The sequence below is a fragment of the Chelonia mydas genome, chromosome 6 (genome assembly GCF_015237465.2).
Source record: "Chelonia mydas isolate rCheMyd1 chromosome 6, rCheMyd1.pri.v2, whole genome shotgun sequence".
Classification (NCBI taxonomy): Eukaryota; Metazoa; Chordata; order Testudines; family Cheloniidae; genus Chelonia; species Chelonia mydas.
Window position 1 is genome coordinate 1,343,609 of NC_051246.2, and position 21,963 is coordinate 1,365,571.

Genomic DNA, 21,963 nt, shown 5'->3' on the forward strand with positions numbered 1-21,963 from the left:
TAAAGAAATAGAAAATCTGCCGTATAGTGACAGACTCAAAGAGATCAGTCTATTTAGCTTCACAAGGAGAAGGTTAAGGTGTGACTTGATCCCAGTCTATAAGTAGCTACATGGAGAAAAAATATTTAATAATCAGCTCTTCAGTGTAGCCGAGAAAGGTCTAACATGAGCCAAAGGGTGGAAGTTGAAGCAAGACAAATTCACACAGGGACTAAGGCATCAATTTTTAATAGTGAGGCTAATTAGCCATCGGAACAATTAACCATGGGTCATTCTCCCCCACTGACAATTTTAAAATCGAGACTGAATGTTTTTCTAAAAGATCTGCTCCAGGAATTATTTTGGCCCGTGTTATACAGGAGGTCAGAATACATGATCACAATGAAGCTTTCTGGCCTCAGAATCTGACTCTCTAAGTTGTTCCAATAGTTAATTACCATCACTTGTTAACAATTTGCACTTTATTTCAAGTCTAAACCTGTCCAGCTTCAACTTCCAGCCATTGGACCTTCTTATATCCACGGACTGCAGTGGGGTCCGATCTCAGCTCCCCCAGGTCTATCTGGAGTCACCACCTGCCTGCAATGAAGGCAAGGCCAGATTCTGATCTCAGCCCCCCAGGTCTATCTGGAGTCACCCCTGATTGCAATGAGATCAGGGCTGGATTCTGATTTCAGTTATGCTAGGGTCATTCCAGAGTCACCCCATGTGAGCCCTACTCTCACAAAACCCAGAAGACCTATGAAAAGAACCCGACACTATTTATTGATCCATATCTCAAGGTTTTGAAGTAAAGTATCCGTTCCCCCAGTGTAAATCCAGAGCAATGGCACATCCATTGGGGTATGTCAATTCAGACAGAAGCCCAAATATCTACGATGGGAGCAGAGGTTGCTCACAACTCCTTGAAGTGGCTTGTGCTAAAAGATATCTTCAGGTTTTTGAACTCTTCAAAGTCTTTCTCATGCTTCCTTCTAAACTCGTCAAGCTCCCGCGCCCGTTGGATGAAGGGTCCCGGGCCTTGGGGCTTGGCCAGGTCGTAGCTCAGCCGGAGGTACTGTTCTGGGCTGCATCTCATCAGCCTCACCTCCAGTCTGAGCACCTCCAGCACCCGGTTTTTCAGGGAATTCTCTTCCTCACTCCGGTGCCAGTCGAAGAAATTCATCGAAGGCAGAAAGTAGCTGGGCAGCTGTTTCTTCTCCAGGCTGAACTCCAGCACCTTCAGCAGGGTCCCCAGAGCATCCAGCTCCATTGCCCAGTCCTCTGTCTCTGGGTTGAGGTGGGAAGCCCAAAAAAGAACCATCTGCAAAAGAAACATGCAGCTCTAACCACTAGAGACTGCTACCCTCCCACAACAAGGGCTAGAACCCAGGAGTCCTGGCTTCTGGCCCCCCTCCCAGAGCTGGGGAGAGAACTAAGGAATCCTGGCTCCCAGCCCCCGCCCCCCCTCTAGCCTTCTAGATCTTTCTCCCCTATATCCGAGGATGCTCCTATCACCCATTTTCCACCCTCTCCTACCGTGGCTCCCCAGTTTGAGTTACCTTCAGGTGGTAGGAGGTCAGGACTTTGCCGTAGCGCGGTACCCACTTTTCCATATTGATTTGCTTCAGCACCCGCAACGCCTTCTGCCTGCACCCACCATCGGTGTCAATGTCCTTGAGGAGCTGGGTCTCAGCCAGGGAGAAGGTCAGCCTGGAGTGGGGTGGAGGGAAATGGGGCAGGGCTGAATGGGAGTATGGGGTCAGACAGACCCCCATCCCAAACCTACACTGGTGTGTGTGTGTGTGTGTGTGTGTGTGTCCCTGCCCCCCTGCTGGAGGGGTTGAGCCCTGCTCAGTGTGCATTTCTGTTGCCTTCTGCTGGAACAAATGAGATTTGCATTTATACCTCCAGTATGAATCCTTGGCCACCAGATCGGTCCCAATTTTGTAAATTTCCATGATATTCCAGGTGGGTTTTCTCTGCTCAGCGCCCTGCTCCCGGTCCCACCAGTCGGAAAGCCACCTGAGATCCTGCCTTGGCCAATCCATGGACATGTCCACTTTATTCCGGATGGTGGGCACCAGGTCTATAGACACACGTTGGTCATTCACCTCTGCACTGAGCTGCATGGCTGGACTAACTGGTAAAATACCCTTAGGTTTCTCCAGTTCAATGTTTCCTTGGAGAGGGCAAGACAGAGGAGTGGGAGTTAAAAGCAAACAGTTGACATAGGACAAAGCTTTGCAGATCTGAGATGATGGAAGAGCAAAGGTTAAGGGAATGAGGGCCAAGATCCCAGGACTCCTGGGTTCTCTCCCAGCTCTGGGAGGGGAGCAGGGTCTAGCGGTGAGAGCAGTGGGGGCTGGCAGCCAGCATTCCTGGATTCTATTTCTGTGTCTCTTTGACATTGTGTAACTAACTTCATCTCCATGGGCACACGGTGAATTAGTGGAAGAACTGAGAATAGAAACCAGGAATCCTGACTCCCTAATCCCTAACTCTGGGAACTCCATTGTGCGAGAGAGATTATGAAGGAAAAGTGAAAAATTTCTCACCATACAGCTCTGCTGGTGCCCCTTAATCCTGAACTCCAGCCCTGGGCTTCCCCCTTTATGCCCCCCAGCTCTGCCAATGCCCTGACCCATAGACCCCGCTATTACAGCTGTGGGCTTCCCCAACACACAGCTCTGCTTGTGGCCCTGAACCCCAACCAGCAGCCCCTACTATCCCAGCCAGGAGTTCTCCCACCCCGCACAGCTCTGTCAGTGCCCCTCAAACCCGACCCATAGCGCCCTTTTCAATGTATTTACTATTTTACCCTACGCAATCTAACAGTTTTCCCTTCTGTATTTCCCTCGTGCTTATAATTTCTCCACTTACAGAGTCCCTTAATGTATATAATTTTTACTTACTAATTCCGGTAGCAGGGCTGCTTTTCTCTAAAAACAGAGATGGGAGAAGAAAAGGGCTAGTTAAAATCTATGACACTCAGAGTCTTGTATAGAAGGCTGATCACAAAGGTAAAACTGGAAGAAAATGATGAGATTCCTGCAGGGTTGGAAGAAGTCGAATTTCTTTGTGCCTATATTAATCAAGTCTTGGCCAGCTCACTGTTACAGCTACGGGGTTGTCTTAAGTGCTGAAGTCAACACACACTGGAAATAAGATCAGTTAGCCCTGTTCCACTCTCGACTGTTCCCCTGTTTAACTACTTCACTTACGGGGATGATTTTTATCCCAGTATAGGAAAATCCTTACAACCCCTGCTCGCATGGGTGCTGTTCTACCAATATTAAAGGGCTGTTGCGCTTGGCAAGGAATTGACTGGAGCTACAGCAACACAAGCCCGATGGAAATGGAATTAAGAACATCCTCAGGACATGGATATAAAAGGACAACGGTTACCCAGTGCAAGGTGGGGTTATGCCCTTTACCAAGGTCGCACCTCTTTGGCAAACTGCTTGGGAAGTTAAAGAATGAATTTTCAGCAGGTGGCAAAAAGATAAACCTGAAAAATATTCCTCACTCGAGCTGCTTGGGTTTAGGTCGCCCTAGTTACGGCACTCGCGGTACGGAGTATTCAGACCCCTCAGTGCCGTAGCTATGTACCTAACTTTTCTGTGTAGACGAGGCTGGAAAGAGCTCAATCTCTTTACTTTATCAAAAAAAAAAAAAAAAAAAAAAAGAGTAAGAGGTGACTTGATTACAGTGTATAAGGATCTTCATGGGGAGAAAATCCCAGGTACTAACTGGTTCTTTAATGTAGCAGATGTGGGGCGGCAGGAGGTAAACCGGACACCGGGCGACCCAGAGTCTATTGTGTCGGGCGCATCCACCCACCCCAGCTCACCTCTAGGACTCCGGTGTGCTGGGAGCCTCTACCCCCTCCCCTGAAGATTTCAGTGCAGTGAGAGCATCTACCTCCCCCCCCCCCACAATTCCAGTGCACTGTATCGACCCACCCCCACACCCCCATGATCCCAGGGCACTGGGTGCACATCCACCTTGGAGAGCCCGACTCCAAGCACATTGCTTCTCGAGAAGTTTACGTATAGTTTGTTATGTTTGTTCTTTATATATATAGATATTTTAAAAAATTAAAAGTTAATAGAAAAAAACCAAGAAAGCAAAACAAAACAAACACTCTATGGCAGTGTTTATCATCTTCCTGTGGCCTTAATTAACTGATGCAGTAATAATAAATTAATATTCACAAAGAAACTTACCTTTAGTCAGAGCTTCCTGGACACAGTCCCAAAATGTTCTCAATACACGAAATGGATCAATGCCATTCTTCCAAATCTGTAACTGAAAAGGGATGTAATAAGACATCTTTAGATGCTTTAATCCAAATCAAGAGGAAGCTGCAGGTTGGGACTGAGTGGGACCAGCAGAGCTGTGGTGGGGAGTCCAGGGCTGAGAGACCAGGGCTGTGAGTGGAGACTAAGGGATGCCAGCAGAGCTGTGGGGGCAGAAAGCCCCGGGCTGGGCTAGCCAGGGGCTGCAGATCAGGATCGAGGGGCACTGGCAGACCTGAGGGGGCGCCGGGGGGAAGATCCTAGAGCTGGGCTAGCCGGGAGTGACTTTTTGAATGCCCTATGATCTCACTTACTGCTGCTTATTTATTGTTTTTATGTCTTCCTCTGTGAGGTCCATGTCTACAGTCTTCCTCTCCAAGAGATCTCTCATTATCAGCTTGTTATAATCCACCACCACCTTGTTCCCCCAGCGGTACACCGGCACCTCGGGCTTCAAGCGGTCCCAGACAGGCAGAAGACCTTTTGAGGAGTACAGCTTGCTGTACAGGCTGCCCATAAGGATCAGGTTCATGTTGTAATGGATGGGGACCAGGAAGTCGTAGTCGCTGCTGCTGGACTCTGTCTGGACGTGGAGGTCCTGGGCTTGACTGCCCACCAGGATGGCTTCCCCCGTGAACAGCTCCACGTTGCACTTACGCACTGAAGCCACGATCCTGCTGGCCAGAGCTTGCACCAGCTGGCACTCCTGCTCCCTTCTCCGGTGTTCCCTTTGCTCGGGATACACATGGCGCCGTAAGAACCAGTTCAGGAACTCCTGGGCGACTCTACGAGACTCAGCCGGTTCCATTTCTCCTGGCCCTCGGGCCCCACCCTGGGATGCGCCAGCCATCCCCGCGGGGTCCAGGTGGCTCCTGGCAGGGCTGAGCCCTCCTCAGGCACTGGGGAAACTCTTGCAGTTCAGCTCTGCACTTCCTGTCGGTGCTTCCTCTCTTGGCTGTAGCTGTTTCCTGCCCGTAGCTGAGCTGTGTGGTGGTGTGTATGTGTGTATGGGGGGGTGGGGCGTTGCCGGGGGAGTATGCTGGTCCTCTGTGCCAGAGGGACCTTTGTCATCTGACTTACTGAAAGTGACGCACCCATAACACTATAATAGCAGAAGTGTCAGTTGTTAGGAGATAAATTCCACTCGGACTCATAGTTTCTAGTCTGACTTCCTGTATAACACAGGGTGTAGGATTGTGGCATGACAATGCTCTGGAACTGCTCCCTACGAAGCCAGGCCAGACTCTGGGGAAGTCTCCTCTCTGGGAGCAGCCTGTCTGCAGGACACACAGCTCACCCGGCTTCCACCTTCCTGGGTCTGACCTCGGAGCATTCAGACTCCTCTGCCCCTCCCTGCGCTTCCCACAGCCAGTCCGCTCAGACGGGGTCCTGGGGGGGCCAGAGGGTCCTGCCCCCCAACAACGCAGTCAGACGGGACTCTCAGCCAGCCAGGAAAACAGAAGTTTATTAGACGACAGGAACATGGTCTAAAACAGAGCTTGTAGGTGCAGGGAACCGGACCCCTCAGCTGGGTCCATTTTGGGGGGCAGTGAGCCAGACAACCACGTCTGCCCTTCACTCCATGTCCCAGCTAACCCCAAACTGAAACTCCCTCCAGCCCCTCCTCCTCTGGGCTTTGTCCCTATCCCAGGCCAGGAGGGCACCGGATTCCTTTGTTCTCCAACCCTGTAGCTCTCACCTTGCAGGGGGGAAGGGCCAGGCCATCAGTTGCCAGGAAACAGGGTGTCGGCCATTCTCTGTGTCCAGACCCCTGCACACACCTGCCCTCTAGGGCTCTGCAATGATCATACACCCTTACCCCACCCTCTAGATACTTAAGAACTGCATAGGGGAAACTGAGGACCCCCACACTATTCAGAGGAAACATTAAGAACAGTCCTGCTTTGTCACACAGGGGCTGTGCCTTTAAGGGCTGAGCTCCCAGACTGGGATGCTGTGAAGCTCCTATTGTGTTGCACAGCTGGCTGGAACCACACCGAGGATAGAGCAGAGCCCTGGCGAGCATCGAGTGATCACTGACCACCACTCGGTACCAGGAGTAAATGAACGAAGAACAGATGCTGGGTGGAAGGATGGAGCAATGAACAGTCCCACCAGAGTTAAAACTTTGTGGGAAACTGGAGGTGATTTAAACAGCGCTTCCCTCTGTATTGGCAACAATGGGATCCAGCAAACAGGAAGACAATCAGAAGGTAGCGATAGTCATGACAAGAGCTGGTCCGGAAGCAGTTGATGTGTTTCAGTTATCTCTGGCAGAGAGGTGAACGATGAAACTGGAGAGAAAGTTGAGGTATAGCGCACTCCTGTTTCATTCTTATGAGGAGAGAGATGTTTTGAATCAGAGGGTATGTCAGTGAGGGGAATATAGCATTCAGGCCTGTGTATTTGCCTGAGATAGAGTTTGGGGTTTTGTTTGCTTGTTTAACTTTTGATATGCTTATATCCTTACTACCCTGTGAACAAAGAACAAAGACCCGGGGTGTTGCATCTGCCCACAGCCGGATGGGGTTGCTAGCACAAGGAGACGAGATGAGGAAGACAGTTAAGGTATAGCAGGGCACGGGGGAGTTTAATAGATGAGCGCACAGTTGAAGACGGCCTCGACTCCTGTCTCAAGGCAAGGCCAAGCAACCAGCCGGGAGGGGGAGCCATAAGAAACAGTAAAAAGCCAGAGAAAAGGGGACCCTGGCCGAAACACAACCTCACTCCCTACTCCTCCCGTGGGGTACAAAAGAGGTGGTACTGAAGCCCCCAGACTCACGACCTTCCAAACAGAACATGGCCATAAATTGTAAGGGGTGGGACCAGGGGCGGGCACTGCAGGTACAATTAAGCCTGCTAAGAAAGAGGAGGGAGGCCAGGAAATGCCGTACGGATGTACAGAGCTATGGATATGCTTGCTTGGTGACCCCACTAAACAGCGCATTGCCTGCACGTCGGACTCTGGCCTTCTGCTTTCTGTCTGCGGGGCGAGAACCGAGGGAGGGCAGGGGAGCCCTAACAGGGTACAAAAAGGAGAAGGAAAAACACTAGGTAAACAGCATGACCAGAGGCATTGAGCAGCTTTGGAGAGAGCCAGAGGTGCCGGGCTAAAGCTAAACCAAACCAATGTAAATTCAGTGTAATGGGAATAACATACCCACGAGAGACGTTCACACGCCAAGGTGTAGGAGTAGATCACTTGCTTGCCCCTTTGCCACAGACAAGGGGTGGGGGGGGTACAAAGATTCCTTGGAATGGGAAATATATAGAGAGATTTGTGCTTAAGGTAGCTGCTCGAACCAGCCACCTGAGAGCGCTACAATGTAGACACGGGCTGCCAATCGTAATAAAGAGTCTGAGAAACGGATGGAATTGAAGAGGTCCCAGTCCTAGGTACTAGGACAGTACATGCAGAACTAAGTTGTCCATGGACCCCTCCACGGAGATATTGGCATAGTCCTCTTACAGCACCAAGGTCCCAACTGGAGACCAGTGACTTGTGTGCCATTGGTACTCACAAAAACTGAGTGCCACTACACTCAAATACAGCAGGAGGCTTTGGGCCTAGTCCGTGGGCATAAAAGAGTTTCACATCTTTATTTACGGGAAGACCGTGTAGCTGAAACTGACCATAAGCCACTCATTGCCACTCCCAGCTCCCGCTTCCCCCCAGAATACAGAGGCTAGATGTTCGGTTCCAGATGTATCCTTTGCCCATTGCTCCCAAACCTGGGAGAGGCTGGTTGGCTGGCTGGCTGCTTGCAAACACACTCGCTGGAGCACTGGACACAAGTGCGGTGGAGCAAAGTTCAGAGCTAGATCTTGTACGTCGCTCAGAATTTTAAAAATCCCGTCCGGTCTCAGGCAAAATGCGGACCGGGATTGCCAGAGCTCCTGCTCGGGATGAAAGCCTGCAGAAAGTAACTGAGGCTGTTAGCACAGGGTGGCTGGGAGAGCAGATTCCCAGCCCCTATTATCAATACAAGGGGAGCTCTCAGCACTAGATGGCATTTTGTTTAAAGGCACAGGAGGATGATCCCCAAGGCGTTACAGAAAAATACATTAGAAAGGAGTCATGAAGATCAGTTGGGGATTGGAAAACCTCAGAGAACGGCCAGAGCCCTTCTATGCCGGCCTCACATGAACAGCAACTTTGAGGAAACTGTCCAGAGTTGCTGTATGTGGCAAAAATACAGGCCAAGTCAAGCAAAAGAGCCCCTGTTGGTGGCACAGGAAAAGACTGGCCCCCGGGGCAAAGGAAGCCTGGATTTGTCTACACAGGCTGGAGAAAACGGTGTACTTCTCCTAGACTGTAGTTCTCACCTCCCCGAGATAACCCTACGAGAAGACACTAGGGCTAAATGGGTGATGGCGCATATCAAACCTGTTTTTGCTAGACATGGTCTACCTGCCACAGTGATGTCCGACAGAGGCTGCAGTTCGGTGGCCACGAGGTTACGCAGTTTGCAGTGAAATTTGGGTTTAGAATATAGCCACTCGTCCAGCATTTCTCAAATGTGCCCACGGTGACCACCAGGGGCTTTTCTTGCTGCCACGACCTCCTGGGTGGTGATGGGGTGCGGAGGGGGCGTGGGGGGAGCAGCAGTGGTGCCTGCCCCGTCTGGAGCCACAAACACTGTAGGAGCAGGTGACCAGTGTGAGTTCCCCACCTTCCCTGGGGGGTGGGGCTCGGGCATTGGGCTTCAGCCCTGGGGGGGCGCGGCAGGCTCTGGCCGTGTGGTGGCAGGCTCTGTCCCCCATGGCCCTCTCCGCCTCCCTACCCACCTCCCCATCTGGGGCTTAATTTGGCTCCCAGCTTGCCAGGGCTGAGTAAATTTGCTGTGGAAAGTGATATTAACAAATAGACAAATCTCACTTTTCACAATGGCAGATTTACTAGCTAGCAAATCTAAAAAAAAAAAAAAAAAAACCTACCAAAAAAAGAGAAATATGTAAAGTAACTTATTTGTGTTTCTATTCTGTTTAGGTCCAGTAAAGAACAGAGACATGATTTTTATTATTGAGTCTTTAAAAAAAACCCAAACCCCTACCTAAATAAACTACAGTAATTGGGACATGTGCATGTGAATATTTATTTGTTTTTCCTAAAGTTAATTAAGTATTTTAGGAAAAATTGTCAGAGTGGCCACTAGCAAGATTTGGTGGCCGCACTCGGAGGCCACCAAAAAGTTTGTCGGGAGAACCCCTGTCCATGCTATCCCCCATCGAACGGGATGGTGGAGAACAGTGTCAAACGTCCTAAGCCACGACTGAAAAGGACTGCCGAGTCAGACTCTGGTCCGTATTTAGCCCTATGAAATTACAGACTGGCCCCCAGGGCATGTCCCCTGCTGCCATTCTGTTCAACAGAAAATGGAGAAGAAGAATGCTTTCACTGTCAGACACGGACATCAGCAAGACACTGGGGACTTGATGACTAGATGACCTCCTGAGGTCCCTTCCAACCCTGATATTCTATGATTCTATGACTTGCAGACCTATAAAGAGACAGACGAGGCAGAACAAAAAACTCAGTATGATTTGGGATCCCAGGAGCTGCCTCCACTTCACAATGAGGCAGTGGTTGCCCTGGGGTCATTTGAGGCTGTCACCCCAGATAGAGACATACTACAGAAGAATAGGCAACACCTCCAAATCCCAGGGAAGGAGGGAGTTAAGGGGCATCAAAGCAGCTGTCTTGCCTGAGAGGGTCTCAGACAGGCAACAAATACAAGAGAATGAGACAACAGAGCCGCAGGGCAGCGTAAAACCGGAACACGTGGGCCTGCTGCCTCCTGAGAGCAGTGGTGCTGATGTCTCGGGGTAGCCCTGAGGTCCAAACGACAGCGCAGGGCACCTCAGAGCCTAGCTGAACATTGCGAGGAACTTGATTCCTGACCTGATCTTGAAGGGGGGGTAGTCTGGGGTAAAATATCATTGATTTGCTAAGCGTGCTTCCAGGAAAAACAAAGGAAGTTCTTGAAGCTGCAACAGCAAGTAGGGGGAAATAAATAAAACGGTTTTTAGACTCTGCTATGTTAAAATGGGCACAGTTAAGGGCACTGAATGGGCTGAAAACGCAGCAGCTGCGGTCCCGGACACGTCTGGGTGAAATTGGAAAAGGTGTTTAAAAGATGTGATTATCCAAGCTGTCGTTGGGACACCAGGAACAGAGATACAGGACAACGGGAGCGATGCTCTCCTCAGGGAGCCCAGAACCCTCAGCCAGTGAGCCCTCTGCCTCAGCAAGAGAGAGCGCTTTGCTGGTGCTTAAACTGTGTGTCCGCTCCCGGCCACCCCAGCCGGTCGCCAGCCCCAAAAAACTCCTCAGGACTCTGCCAGCCCAAACCTTGCCTTGCTGGTAACATGCAGCGAAGCCCAGAGCTCCCCAGAGACTCTCACCCTCCCATTGGACACTCATAGAAACGATTAAGTTCACTGCCTCCCAAGAGACAGCGCACACACCAGCCTGTTAGTGTAGCTGAGGTCCCACACTTCATAACACAGCCCTGAGACGGTTAATAGTGAAGCTAAGAAGAAGTTTGCTAATACAGAAGAGAGAGTTCGGTGTGCTGCATGATCAGTTATTACACTTACGAGATTATTTATGGGGGTACAACCTGCACTTGTCACAGACGACAGGTTCTTTTGCGGGCGGCTACTTATTGGTGATACTAAGCAGAGAGAAGAGAAACAGGAAACGGTTAGAAATAAAAAAGCTTTCTAGTGTCTCAGACTAACTTCAGGCAAAGATTGTAACTTGCTAAACAGCTGTCTCAAGTACATCAAGCTACCAGCATCGCCAGCCCATCTGGCAGGAGGATCCAGCGTTCACAGAACTAGAGGGTGCTGTTCCCTAAGTGATGGATAACTAAACTGTCTCGTTGCTCTCCTTATATTTCCCAGAGTTCACGGTCTGCTTGAAAAGCCAGGAAGCCCTCCTGGGATTCAGACTCCAGAGTGTCCCCTACTGTGTCACCAAGCTGTTTCTTCCGCCACTTGTGAGCTTGACGTTACATGTCAATGCACTTTCACTGTCCCCTGCCTGTGATCAAGCGAGGCAGGCAGGTAACTCCACGTTCCTTTGTCTAGGACAGGCTTGTTTATCAACAGCCTCCAAAACAACGTATTTCTAGCCGACGTACAGAGCTCTTTATACACAACCCGTACATACATCACCCAAAAACATTCATGGCCAGTGAGTCTCCAATTTTCATATTATACCTTATGACACTGTTTTGTAGTATAATATATGATCCGTTGATTCAACTGTCTTATACTTATGCATATTGATTTCTTCTATAATCCCAATTATATTTGTCTGTATTAACTAAAGCAAATGGTGATGAGAACTCTTTCCATTCCACTAGTATCTCTGGAGGATGTTAAACAGAAGCTACCAAAGTCAGACATTTTTAAATCAGCAGGTCCAGATAACTTGCATCCAAGAGTCTTAAAGGAGCTGGCTGAGGAGCTCGCTGGACTGTTAAATGCTGATTATCAGTAAATCTTGGAGTACTGGGGAAGTTCCAGAAGACCGGAAGAAAGCTAATGTTGTGCCCATTTTTAAAAAGAGTAAACAGGATGGGCTGGGTAAGTAGAGGCCTGTCAGCCTGACATCAATCCTGAGCAAGATAATGGAGTGGCTGAGATGGGACTCGGTTAATGAAGAACTAAAAGAAGAGAATGTAATTAATGCAAAGCAACATGGGTTTACGGAAGAAAGACCCTGTCAAACTAGTCTGATATCTTTTTTTGACGAGATTACAAATTGATTGATAAAGGTAATAGTCTTGACGTAATATACCTGGCTTCTGTAAGGCGTTTGACTTGGTACCGGGCAACATTTTGATGACAAAAGTAGAACGATATAAAATCATCATGGAACACATTAAATGGATTAAAAACTAGCTAACTGATTGGTCTGAAAATGTAACTGCAAATGGGGAATTGTCATCAAATGAATCGTTTCCAGTGGGGTCCCGCAGGGACGGTTCTTAGCCCTATGCTATTTAACATCTTTATAAATGACCTAGAAGAAAACATAAAATCATCACTGATCAAGTTTGCGGATGACACAAAAAATTAGGGGAGTGGAAAACAATGAGGAGGACAGGGCACTGATTCAGAGTGACCTAGATCACTTGGTAAACTGGGCTTAAGCCAACCCTGCATTTTAATACAGCGAAATGTAATGCATGTCTCTGGGAACAAAGAATGCAGGCCATACTTACAGGCTGGGGCACTCTATCCTGGGAAGCAGTGACTTAATACATTTGGGAGTTGTGGTTGACAATCAGCTGAACAGGAGCTCTCAGAGCAACACGGTGGCCAAAAGATAATGGGAATCTGGGCATAAACAAGGGAATCTCATGTAGGAGCAGAGAGGTCATTTTACCTCTCTATTTGGCCCTGGAGTGATCGCTGCTGGAATCCTGTGCCCAGTTCTGGTGCCCACCATTCAAGAAGGATGTTGATAAATTGGAGAGGGTTCAGAGAAGAGCCATGAGAATGATTAAAGAAATAGAAAATCTGCCATATAGTGACAGACTCAAAGAGATCAGTCTATTTAGCTTCACAAGGAGAAGGTTAAGGTGTGACTTGATCCCAGTCTATAAGTAGCTACATGGAGAAAAAATCTTTAATAATCAGCTCTTCAGTGTAGCCGAGAAAGGTCTAACATGAGCCAAAGGGTGGAAGTTGAAGCAAGACAAATTCACACAGGGACTAAGGCATCAATTTTTAATGGTGAGGCTAATTAGCCATCGGAACAATTTACCATGGGTCATTCTCCCCCACTGACAATTTTAAAATCAAGACTGAATGTTTTTCTAAAAGATCTGCTCCAGGAATTATTTTGGCCCATGTTATACAGGAGGTCAAAATACATGATCACAATGAAGCTTTCTGGCCTTAGAATCTATGACTCTCTAAGTTGTTCCAATAGTTAATTACCATCACTTGTTAACAATTTGCACTTTATTTCAAGTCTAAACCTGTCCAGCTTCAACTTCCAGCCATTGGACCTTCTTATATCCACGGACTGCAGTGGGGTCCGATCTCAGCTCCCCCAGGTCTATCTGGAGTCACCACCTGCCTGCAATGAAGGCAAGGCCAGATTCTGATCTCAGCCCCCCAAGGTCAATCTGGAGTCACCCCTGATTGCAATGAGATCAGGGCTGGATTCTGATCTCAGTTATGCTGGGGTCATTCCAGAGTCACCCCATGTGAGCCCTACTCTCACAAAACCCAGAAGACCTATGAAAAGAACCCGACACTATTTATTGTTCCATATCTCAAGGTTTTGAAGTAAAGTATCCGTTCCCCCAGTGTAAATCCAGAGCAATTGCAGATCCATTGGGGTATGTCAGTTCAGACAGAAGCCCAGATATCTACGTTGCGAGCAGAGGTTGCTCACAACTCCCTGAAGAGGCTTCTGTCACAAGATATCTTCAGGTTTTTGAACTCTTCAAAGTCTTTCTCATGCTTCCTTCTAAACTCGTCAAGCTCCCGCACCCGTTGGATGAAGGGTCCCGGGCCTTGGGGCTTGGCCAGGTCATAGCTCAGCCGGAGGTACTGTTCTGGGCTGCATCTCATCAGCCTCACCTCCAGTCTGAGCACCTCCAGCACCCGGTTTTTCAGGGAATTCTCTTCCTCAGTCCGGTGCCAGTCGAAGAAATTCATTGAAGGCAGGAAATAGCTGGGCAGCTGTTTCTTCTCCAGGCTGAACTCCAGCACCTTCAGCAGGGTCCCCAGAGCATCCAGCTCCATGGCCCAGTTCTCTGTCTCTGGGTTGAGGTGGGAAGCCCAAAAAAGAACCATCTGCAAAAGAAACATGCAGCTCTAACCACTAGAGACTGCTACCCTCCCACAACAAGGGCTAGAACCCAGGAGTCCTGGCTCCTGGCCCCCCTCCCCTAACCCCCTCTCCTCCCAGAGCTGGGGAGAGAACTGAGGAATCCTGGCTCCTAGCCCCCCCCACGCTCTAACCTTCTAGATCTTTCTCCCCTATATCCGAGGATGCTCCTATCACCCATTTTCCACCCCCTCCTACCCTGGCTCCCCAGTTTGAGTTACCTTCAGGTGGTAGGAGGTCAGGACTTTACCGTAGCGTGGTACCCACTTCTCCATATTGATTTGCTTCAGCACCCGCAACGCCTTCTGCCTGCACCCACCATCGGCGTCAATGTCCTTGAGGAGCTGGGTCTCAGCCAGGGAGAAGGTCAGCCTGGAGTGGGGTGGAGGGAAATGGGGCAGGGCTGAATGGGAGTACAGGGTCACACAGACCCCCATCCCAAACCTACACTGGTGTGTGTGTGTGTGTGTGTGTGTGTCCCTGCGCCCCCTGCTGGAGGGGATGAGCCCTGCTCTTTGTGCATTTCTGTTGCCTTCTGCTGGAACAAATGAGATTTGCATTTATACCTCCAGTATGAATTCTTGGCCACCAGATCGGTCCCAGTTTTGTAAATTTCCATGATATTCCAGGTGGGTTTTCTCTGCTCAGCGTCCTGCTCCCGGTCCCACCAGTCGGAAAGCCACCTGAGATCCTGCCTTGGCCAATCCATGGACATGTCCACTTTATTCCGGATGGTGGGCACCAGGTCTATAGACACAGGTCGGCCATTCACCTCTGCACTGAGCTGCACGGCTGGACGAACTGGTATAATACTCACAGTGTTCTCCAGTTTAATGTTTCCTTGGAGAGGGCAAGACAGAGGAGTGGGAGTTAAAAGCAAACAGTTGACATAGGTCAAAGCTTTGCAGATCTGAGATGATGGAAGAGCAAAGGTTAAGGGAATGAGGGCCAAGATCCCAGGACTCCTGGGTTCTCTCCCAGCTCTGGGAGGGGAGCAGGGTCTAGCGGTGAGAGCAGTGGGGGCTGGCAGCCAGCATTCCTGGATTCTATTTCTGTGTCTCTTTGACATTGTGTAACTAACTTCATTTCCATGGGCACACGGTGAGATAGTGGAAGAACTGAGAATAGAAACCAGGAATCCTGACTCCCTAACCCCTAACTCTGGGAACTCCATTGTGCGAGAGAGATTATGAAGGAACAGTGAAAAATTTCTCACCATACAGCTCTGCTGGTGCCCCTTAATCCTGAACTCCAGCCCTGGGCTTCCCCCTTTATGCCCCCCAGCTCTGCCAATGCCCTGACCCATAGACCCCGCTATTACAGCTGTGGGCTTCCCCAACACACAGCTCTGCTTGTGGCCCTGAACCCCACCCAGCAGCCCCTACTATCCCAGCCAGGAGTTCTCCCACCCCGCACAGCTCTGTCAGTGCCCCTCAAACCCGACCCACAGCCCCCTTTTCAATGTATTTACTATTTTACCCTACGCAATCTAACAGTTTTCCCTTCTGTATTTCCCTCGTGCTTATAATTTCTCCACTTACAGAGTCCCTTAATGTATATAATTTTTACTTACTAATTCCGGTAGCCAGGCTTCTCTCTAAAAACAGAGATGTGAGAAGAAAAGGGCTAGTTAAAATCTATGACACTCAGAGTCTTGTATAGAAGGCTGATCACAAAGGTAAAACTGGAAGAAAATGATGAGATTCCTGCAGGGTTGGAAGAAGTCGAATTTCTTTGTGCCTATATTAATCAAGCCTTGGCTAGCTTACAGTTACAGCTACGGGGTTGTCTTAAGTGCTGAAGTCAACACACACTGGAAATACGATCAGTTAGCCCTGTTCCACTCTCGACTGTTCCCCTGTTTAACTACTTCACTTACGGGGATGATTTTTATCCCAGTATAGGAAAATCCTTACAACCCCTGCTCGCATGGGTGCTGTTCTACCAATATTAAAGGGCTGTTGCGCTTGGCAAGGAATTGACTGGAGCTACAGCAACACAAGCCCGGTGGAAATGGAATTAAGAACATCCTCAGGACATGGATATAAAAGGACAACGGTTACCCAGTGCAAGGTGGGGTTATGCCCTTTACCAAGGTCGCACCTCTTTGGCAAACTGCTTGGGAAGTTAAAGAATGAATTTTCAGCAGGTGGCAAAAAGATAAACCTGAAAAATATTCCTCACTCGAGCTGCTGGGGTTTAGGTCGCCCTAGTTACGGCACTCGCGGTACGGAGTATTCAGACCCCTCAGTGCCATAGCTATGTACCTAACTTTTCTGTGTAGACGAGGCTGGAAAGAGCTCAATCTCTTTACTTTATCAAAAAAAAAAAAAGAGTAAGAGGTGACTAGATTACAGTGTATAAGGATCTTCATGGGGAGAAAATCCCAGGTACTAACTGGTTCTTTAATGTAGCAGATGTGGGGCGGCAGGAGGTAAACCGGACACCGGGCGACCCAGAGTCTATTGTGTCGGGCGCATCCACCCACCCCAGCTCACCTCTAGGACTCCGGTGTGCTGGGAGCCTCTAGCCCCTCCCCTGAAGATTTCAGTGCAGTGAGAGCATCTACCCCCCCGCCCCCCCCCACAATTCCAGTGCACTGTATCGACCCACCCCTACACCCCCATGATCCCAGGGCACTGGGTGCACATCCACCTTGGAGAGCCCGACTCCAAGCACATTGCTTCTCGAGAAGTTTACATATAGTTTGTTATGTTTGTTGTTTATATATATAGATATTTAAAAAAATTAAAAGTTAATAGAAAAAAACCAAGAAAGCAAAACAAAACAAACACTCTATGGCAGTGTTTATCATCTTCCTGTGGCCTTAATTAACTGATGCAGTAATAATGAATTAATATTCACAAAGAAACTTACCTTTAGTCAGAGCTTCCTGGACACAGTCCCACAATGTTTTCATTACACGAAATGGATCAATGCCATTCTTCCAAATCTGTAACTGAAAAGGGATGTAATAAGACATCTTTAGATGCTTTAATCCAAATCAAGAGGAAGCTGCAGGTTGGGACTGAGTGGGACCAGCAGAGCTGTGGTGGGGAGTCCAGGGCTGAGAGACCGGGGACTGTGAGTGGAGACTAAGGGATGCCAGCAGAGCTGTGGGGGCAGAAAGCCCCGGGCTGGGCTAGCCAGGGGCTGCAGATCAGGATCGAGGGGCACTGGCAGACCTGAGGGGGCGCCGGGGGGAAGATCCTAGAGCTGGGCTAGCCGGGAGTGACTTTTTGAATGCCCTATGATCTCACTTACCTGCTGCTTATTTATTGTTTTTATGTCTTCCTCTGTGAGGTCCATGTCTACAGTCTTCCTCTCCAAGAGATCTCTCATTATCAGCTTGTTATAATCCACCACCACCTTGTTCCCCCAGCGGTACACCGGCACCTCGGGCTTCAAGCGGTCCCAGACAGGCAGAAGACCTTTTGGGGTGTACAGCTTGCTGTACAGGCTGCCCATAAGGATCAGGTTCATGTTGTAATGGATGGGGACCAGGAAGTCATAGTCGCTGCTGCTGGACTCTGTCTGGACGTGGAGGTCCTGGGCTTGGCTGCCCACCAGGATGGCTTCCCCCGTGAACAGCTCCACGTTGCACTTACGCACTGAAGCCATGATCCTGCTGACCAGAGCTTGCACCAGCTGGCACTCCTGCTTCCTTCTCTGGTGTTCCTTTTGCTCGGGATACACATGGTTCCCCAAGAAGCATTTCAGTAACTCCTGGACAAGTGAAGGAAACTCAGCCTGTTCCTCTTCCATTTCCCTTGGCACTCCTGCCTCACTCTGGTACTTGCCCGCCATCCCTGCGAGGCACAGATGGCTCCTGGCAGGGCTGAGCCCTCCTCTGTCCCTCGGCAAACTCTAGTGGTTCAGCTCTGCATTTCCTGTAAAGGCACCCCCTCTCCTGCTCATAGCTGAGCTGCATGGGGAAAGGGAGTGTTGTTTGCAGGCGGAATCAGCCGGTTATTTCTGCCAGAGAGACCTTCGGCCTCTGACTTACCGGAAATGACGCCACCACAATAATACAATAGTAAAAACATGAGTCATTAGGAGACAAATTCCACTTCTTTCGGACTCACAGATTCACAGATTCTAAGACCCGAAGGGACCGCTGTGATCATCTGCTGAAAAGTCCTGTATAACACAGGCCAGTGGACTGCCCTGAATTCATTCTTGTTTGAACCTAACCCTAGTTCATATTGGCAGGCTGTCTGGAGAGGCTCAAAAGCGTGAGCCCCAACCTCAGGGCAGACTGCTAAGAAGCAGGGTACAAACCAAAAATTGGTTGTGAATTCTATATTTAGATTTTGCCAACTAGTTATCAAGTGTAAACTCCTCTGGCACTATACCAGCCTTAATATAGAGCGACAGACAGTCCCTTTGGATACTCTGATCTATCTTGCACCTACACATGCCTGCCTTTGTGATAGATGGTCCCTTACACCAAAAATCACAACAATATTCAGGTTCCTCCCGAGCCCAAAAGACCGATCACTTACCCCAGATCAATTGCACCCTAAATCTTATACCAAAGACAACCCGCTTGTAACAAATCCTATAATAAATTATCTAAAGATTTACTAAGAAAAAGAAATGAGAAGTTATTTACAAGGTTAAAGCAGGTAACACACACACAAACGAGTTACAGCCTTAGGTTCCAAACGATGACAGAAGCTTCTATAATGAGCAAGCTCTATACATCCCTTAGGGCTAGCCCTTGCCACGCACTGGGGAATCTTTTGCTTATGCTTAGTGACCCTGGCCCCTCAGAGACCAGGCAGCAAAAGGACACAGTTTCTTCCTGTCAGGGATTTTTATTCCCTTCCTCCCAGAGTTCAGGCTGATGGGATGAGTTCATGTACAGGTCTTCTCTTCACTGGGTGGGGTGGAATGCAATTAACAAAGTCTTTGTTCTTTGAGGTTTCACAATGGTGCATTCAATGAGCCTTCTTGGTGGGCAGGCCCTAACACCTTCTGTAGGAAGCTGGCATTGTACATTAATTAATGCTTCTTTCCTGTTTGACGATTTATACAATTACAGAGGATTACAATACAAACACTTCCTGCCACCTTAGAACATGGGGTACAGATGGTATAAGTGAGATTAATGCATGCAGCATCCTACAAGCGTTTCATAAAATCTGAACCCTAAATACATTCTTAGAAACTTAACAGACTGCTGACACACAGGTGAGCCAGACTGGTTTCCAGCTATGTATTTGTCAGTGTTCGGTTGAGACCTTGGGACCTTGGCATGAGCTGGCACCTGGTCTGCCAGCATCACACAGATTTTTCAGAAAAACGTCCCATCTTGATTTACAACTTGCCAGTGAAGGAGAATCCACCTGACCCCCTGGTAGGTTGTTGCAGCCGTTAAGTCCCCACACTACAAACAAATTCATTCTTCTTTCGAGTCTAAACCTGTCCAGCTTAAAATTCCAGCCATTGGATTTTATACCTTTACCTGCTAGATTGAAGAGCTCCCTATTATTTCTGTTTCCTATGTCGGTACTCTACTTATAGACTCTTACCTGCTCCAGGAGAGATACCCAGTGTTGCCAATCACAAACATGGCTTAAAATCATGAGATTTGGAGGGAGAAAACATTGGGTTCTCTTTATTCACTTTTGGGTTTCTGAGCCTTTTAGGATCTTGTTTTCCTACTTGTCTCCTCAAACCCTCCACCGCTCCCCAAAAACAGTTTTGTTAAAGCTGAGACCATCAGCTAGGTCCCTACTCAGCAGAAGTATGGCACTACTTTCAGTACTACAGAAGTGTTCTGTAGCGTACTACTGAACAGAACCGAAGTAATCATCAATGAAAAACTGTACTGGATGAACACAAAACCATCATGTGTAGATCACATCTTTACCCTGAGACAATTGATTGAGAAAGGGCTTGCTTACCAGAGAAGATGAATCTTGAACTTCACAGATTTCATCAAATCTTTCATCTGCATCCATAGGGTCTCCATTGCAGATCTTGCAACAATATGGTCTTCCTAGAAAGATAGTGTCACAGGCCAAGATGCTGTATGAAGGTTCAAAATGCTGTGTAAGGACAGAAAGTGGAGAGACAGATTGGTTTGCGATCATCACTGGAGTGTGGCAGGGTTGTATCTTACCACTTTTCCTTTTCTGCATAGATTACGTGATGCAAAAAGCAACATCAAAGGAAGATACAGTAGTTATGTGAAGTAGAGAAAAACTTCAAGAGATCAACTTTGCAGATGACATTGTTCTGTTGGACACAGATGACGATGCCATGAAAAAGACCACTACAATGTCAAATGGAGTGCCGTCAAAGAAGATTAAGAAACAGCCAAAAGAAGACAAAAGTCATGATTGTTGAAAGAGGAGTCAGCAATAATGTTGCGTATCTGATTGATGGTGAAGAATATGGCATGGTTAATGAAGTTGTACATCTTGGAAGCACAATCAGTGCTGATGGCCAACTCCATAAAGAAGTCAAAACAAGAACTGGGAAGGTAAGCGGCGTTTTTTGAGACTATCTGAATAAATAAAGAGATTCACATCAGAACTAAGATAAAAATTATACAATGCCATGTGATACTGACATTGTTACATGCTTCTGAAACTTGGCAAGTGCTAGAAGCCCACGACAGGAAACGTAACACATTCCATCAGAGATGCTGGCTGAGAATACCTGGTGTCCGCCGTGGGGACAAAGTAACCAACCCTGATGTGTTACGAAGGACTGTCCAACAAACAAGCTGAAGAGATAATGATTGGAAAAAGAAGACTGAAGTTGTTTGGGCATGTTGCACAGACGTCAAAAAAAACCCCAAACCCTGTACTCCTAGACAAGCCCTAGACTGGAGACCCAGCAATATCCCCTCCACAGACCATGTCAAGGTTCCTTCCCCACTCTGAACTCTACGGTACAGATGTGGGGACCTGCATGAAAACCCCTAAGCTTATTTTTACCAGCTTAGGTTCAAACTTCCCCAAGGTACAAACTATTTTACCTTTTGCCCCTGGACTTTATTGCTGCCACCAAAAAGCGTCTAACAGATACATAACCAGGAAAGAGCCCTCTTGGAAACGTCTTCCCCCCCCAAAATCCTCCCCAAACCTTACACCCCCTTTCCTGGGGAAGGCTTGATAAAAATCCTCACCAATTTGCATAGGTGAACACAGACCCAAACCCTTGGATCTTAAGAACAAAGAATTTTAATAGAAGAAAAAGTAAAAGAATCACCTCTGTAAAATCAGGCTGGTAAATACTTTACAGGGTAATCAGATTCAAAACACAGGGAGTCCCTCTAGGCAAAACCTTAAGTGACAAAAAGACACAAACACAGGAGTCTCCATTCCATTCAGCACAGCTTATTTTATCAGCCATTTAAACAAAACAGAATCTAACGCGTCTCTAGCTAGATTACAGACTCATTTCTCAGACTCCATTCCTGTTCTGTCCCCGGCAAAAGCCTCACACAGACAGAGAGACTCTTTGTTTCTCCCCCCTCCAGCTTTGAAAGTATCTTGTCTCCTCATGGGTCATTTTGGTCAGGTGCCAGCGAGGTTATCCCAGCTTCTTACCCCTTTACAGGTGAAAGGGTTTTTCCTCTGGCCAGGAGGGATTTTAAAGGTGTTTACCCTTCCCTTTATATTTATGACAGACCCTCTCTCAGGGATCCTCCAATATTCCCCTCAGAGACACCCACCAGTTTCTCCTCAGAGACCGCTACTAAACCTCAGAGAACTCCATGCCTCCTCAGAAATACACAATATCTCCCTCAGAGACCCCAACTATCCCCCAATATACCCACAGGGACCCTCCCACCGGTATCCCCCA

The 21,963-nt window shown here is 48.3% G+C and overlaps 1 protein-coding gene across 2 annotated transcripts; it reads right to left on the reverse strand.

The window, feature by feature from the left end:
* Positions 1-740: 740 nt before the first annotated feature.
* On the reverse strand, positions 741-21,363 carry LOC114022345. Of its 2 annotated transcripts, none has more exons than XM_043550004.1 (6): positions 17,404-20,208; positions 4,209-4,290; positions 2,895-2,921; positions 1,888-2,161; positions 1,542-1,692; positions 741-1,303 (listed from the first exon to the last, which is right to left on the reverse strand). In XM_043550004.1, the coding sequence occupies exons 1-6, from the start codon at positions 17,944-17,946 to the stop codon at positions 896-898; spliced, it is 1,485 nt and encodes a 494-aa protein (XP_043405939.1). In that variant the 5' UTR covers positions 17,947-20,208; the 3' UTR covers positions 741-895. The 2 variants fall into 2 exon arrangements, with proteins under 2 accessions (XP_043405939.1, XP_027689587.2); XM_027833786.3 differs by lacking the exons at positions 741-1,303; positions 1,542-1,692; positions 1,888-2,161; positions 2,895-2,921; positions 4,209-4,290 and adding exons at positions 13,545-14,105; positions 14,361-14,511; positions 14,706-14,979; positions 15,713-15,736; positions 17,017-17,098 and having other exon boundaries at positions 17,404-21,363.
* Between the last annotated feature and the right edge of the window lie 600 nt (positions 21,364-21,963).

Coding starts and splice junctions, on each gene's coding strand:
- LOC114022345 (XM_043550004.1), bottom strand. CDS start 17,946: ATGGCGGGCAAGTACCAGAGTGAGGCAGGAGTGCCAAGGGAAATGGAA. Junction 4,291..17,403: donor AAACAATAAATAAGCAGCAG/GTAAGTGAGATC, acceptor ATCCCTTTTCAG/TTACAGATTTGGAAGAATGG. Junction 2,162..2,894: donor CAGCCCTGCTACCGGAATTA/GTAAGTAAAAAT, acceptor GCCCTCTCCAAG/GAAACATTGAACTGGAGAAA.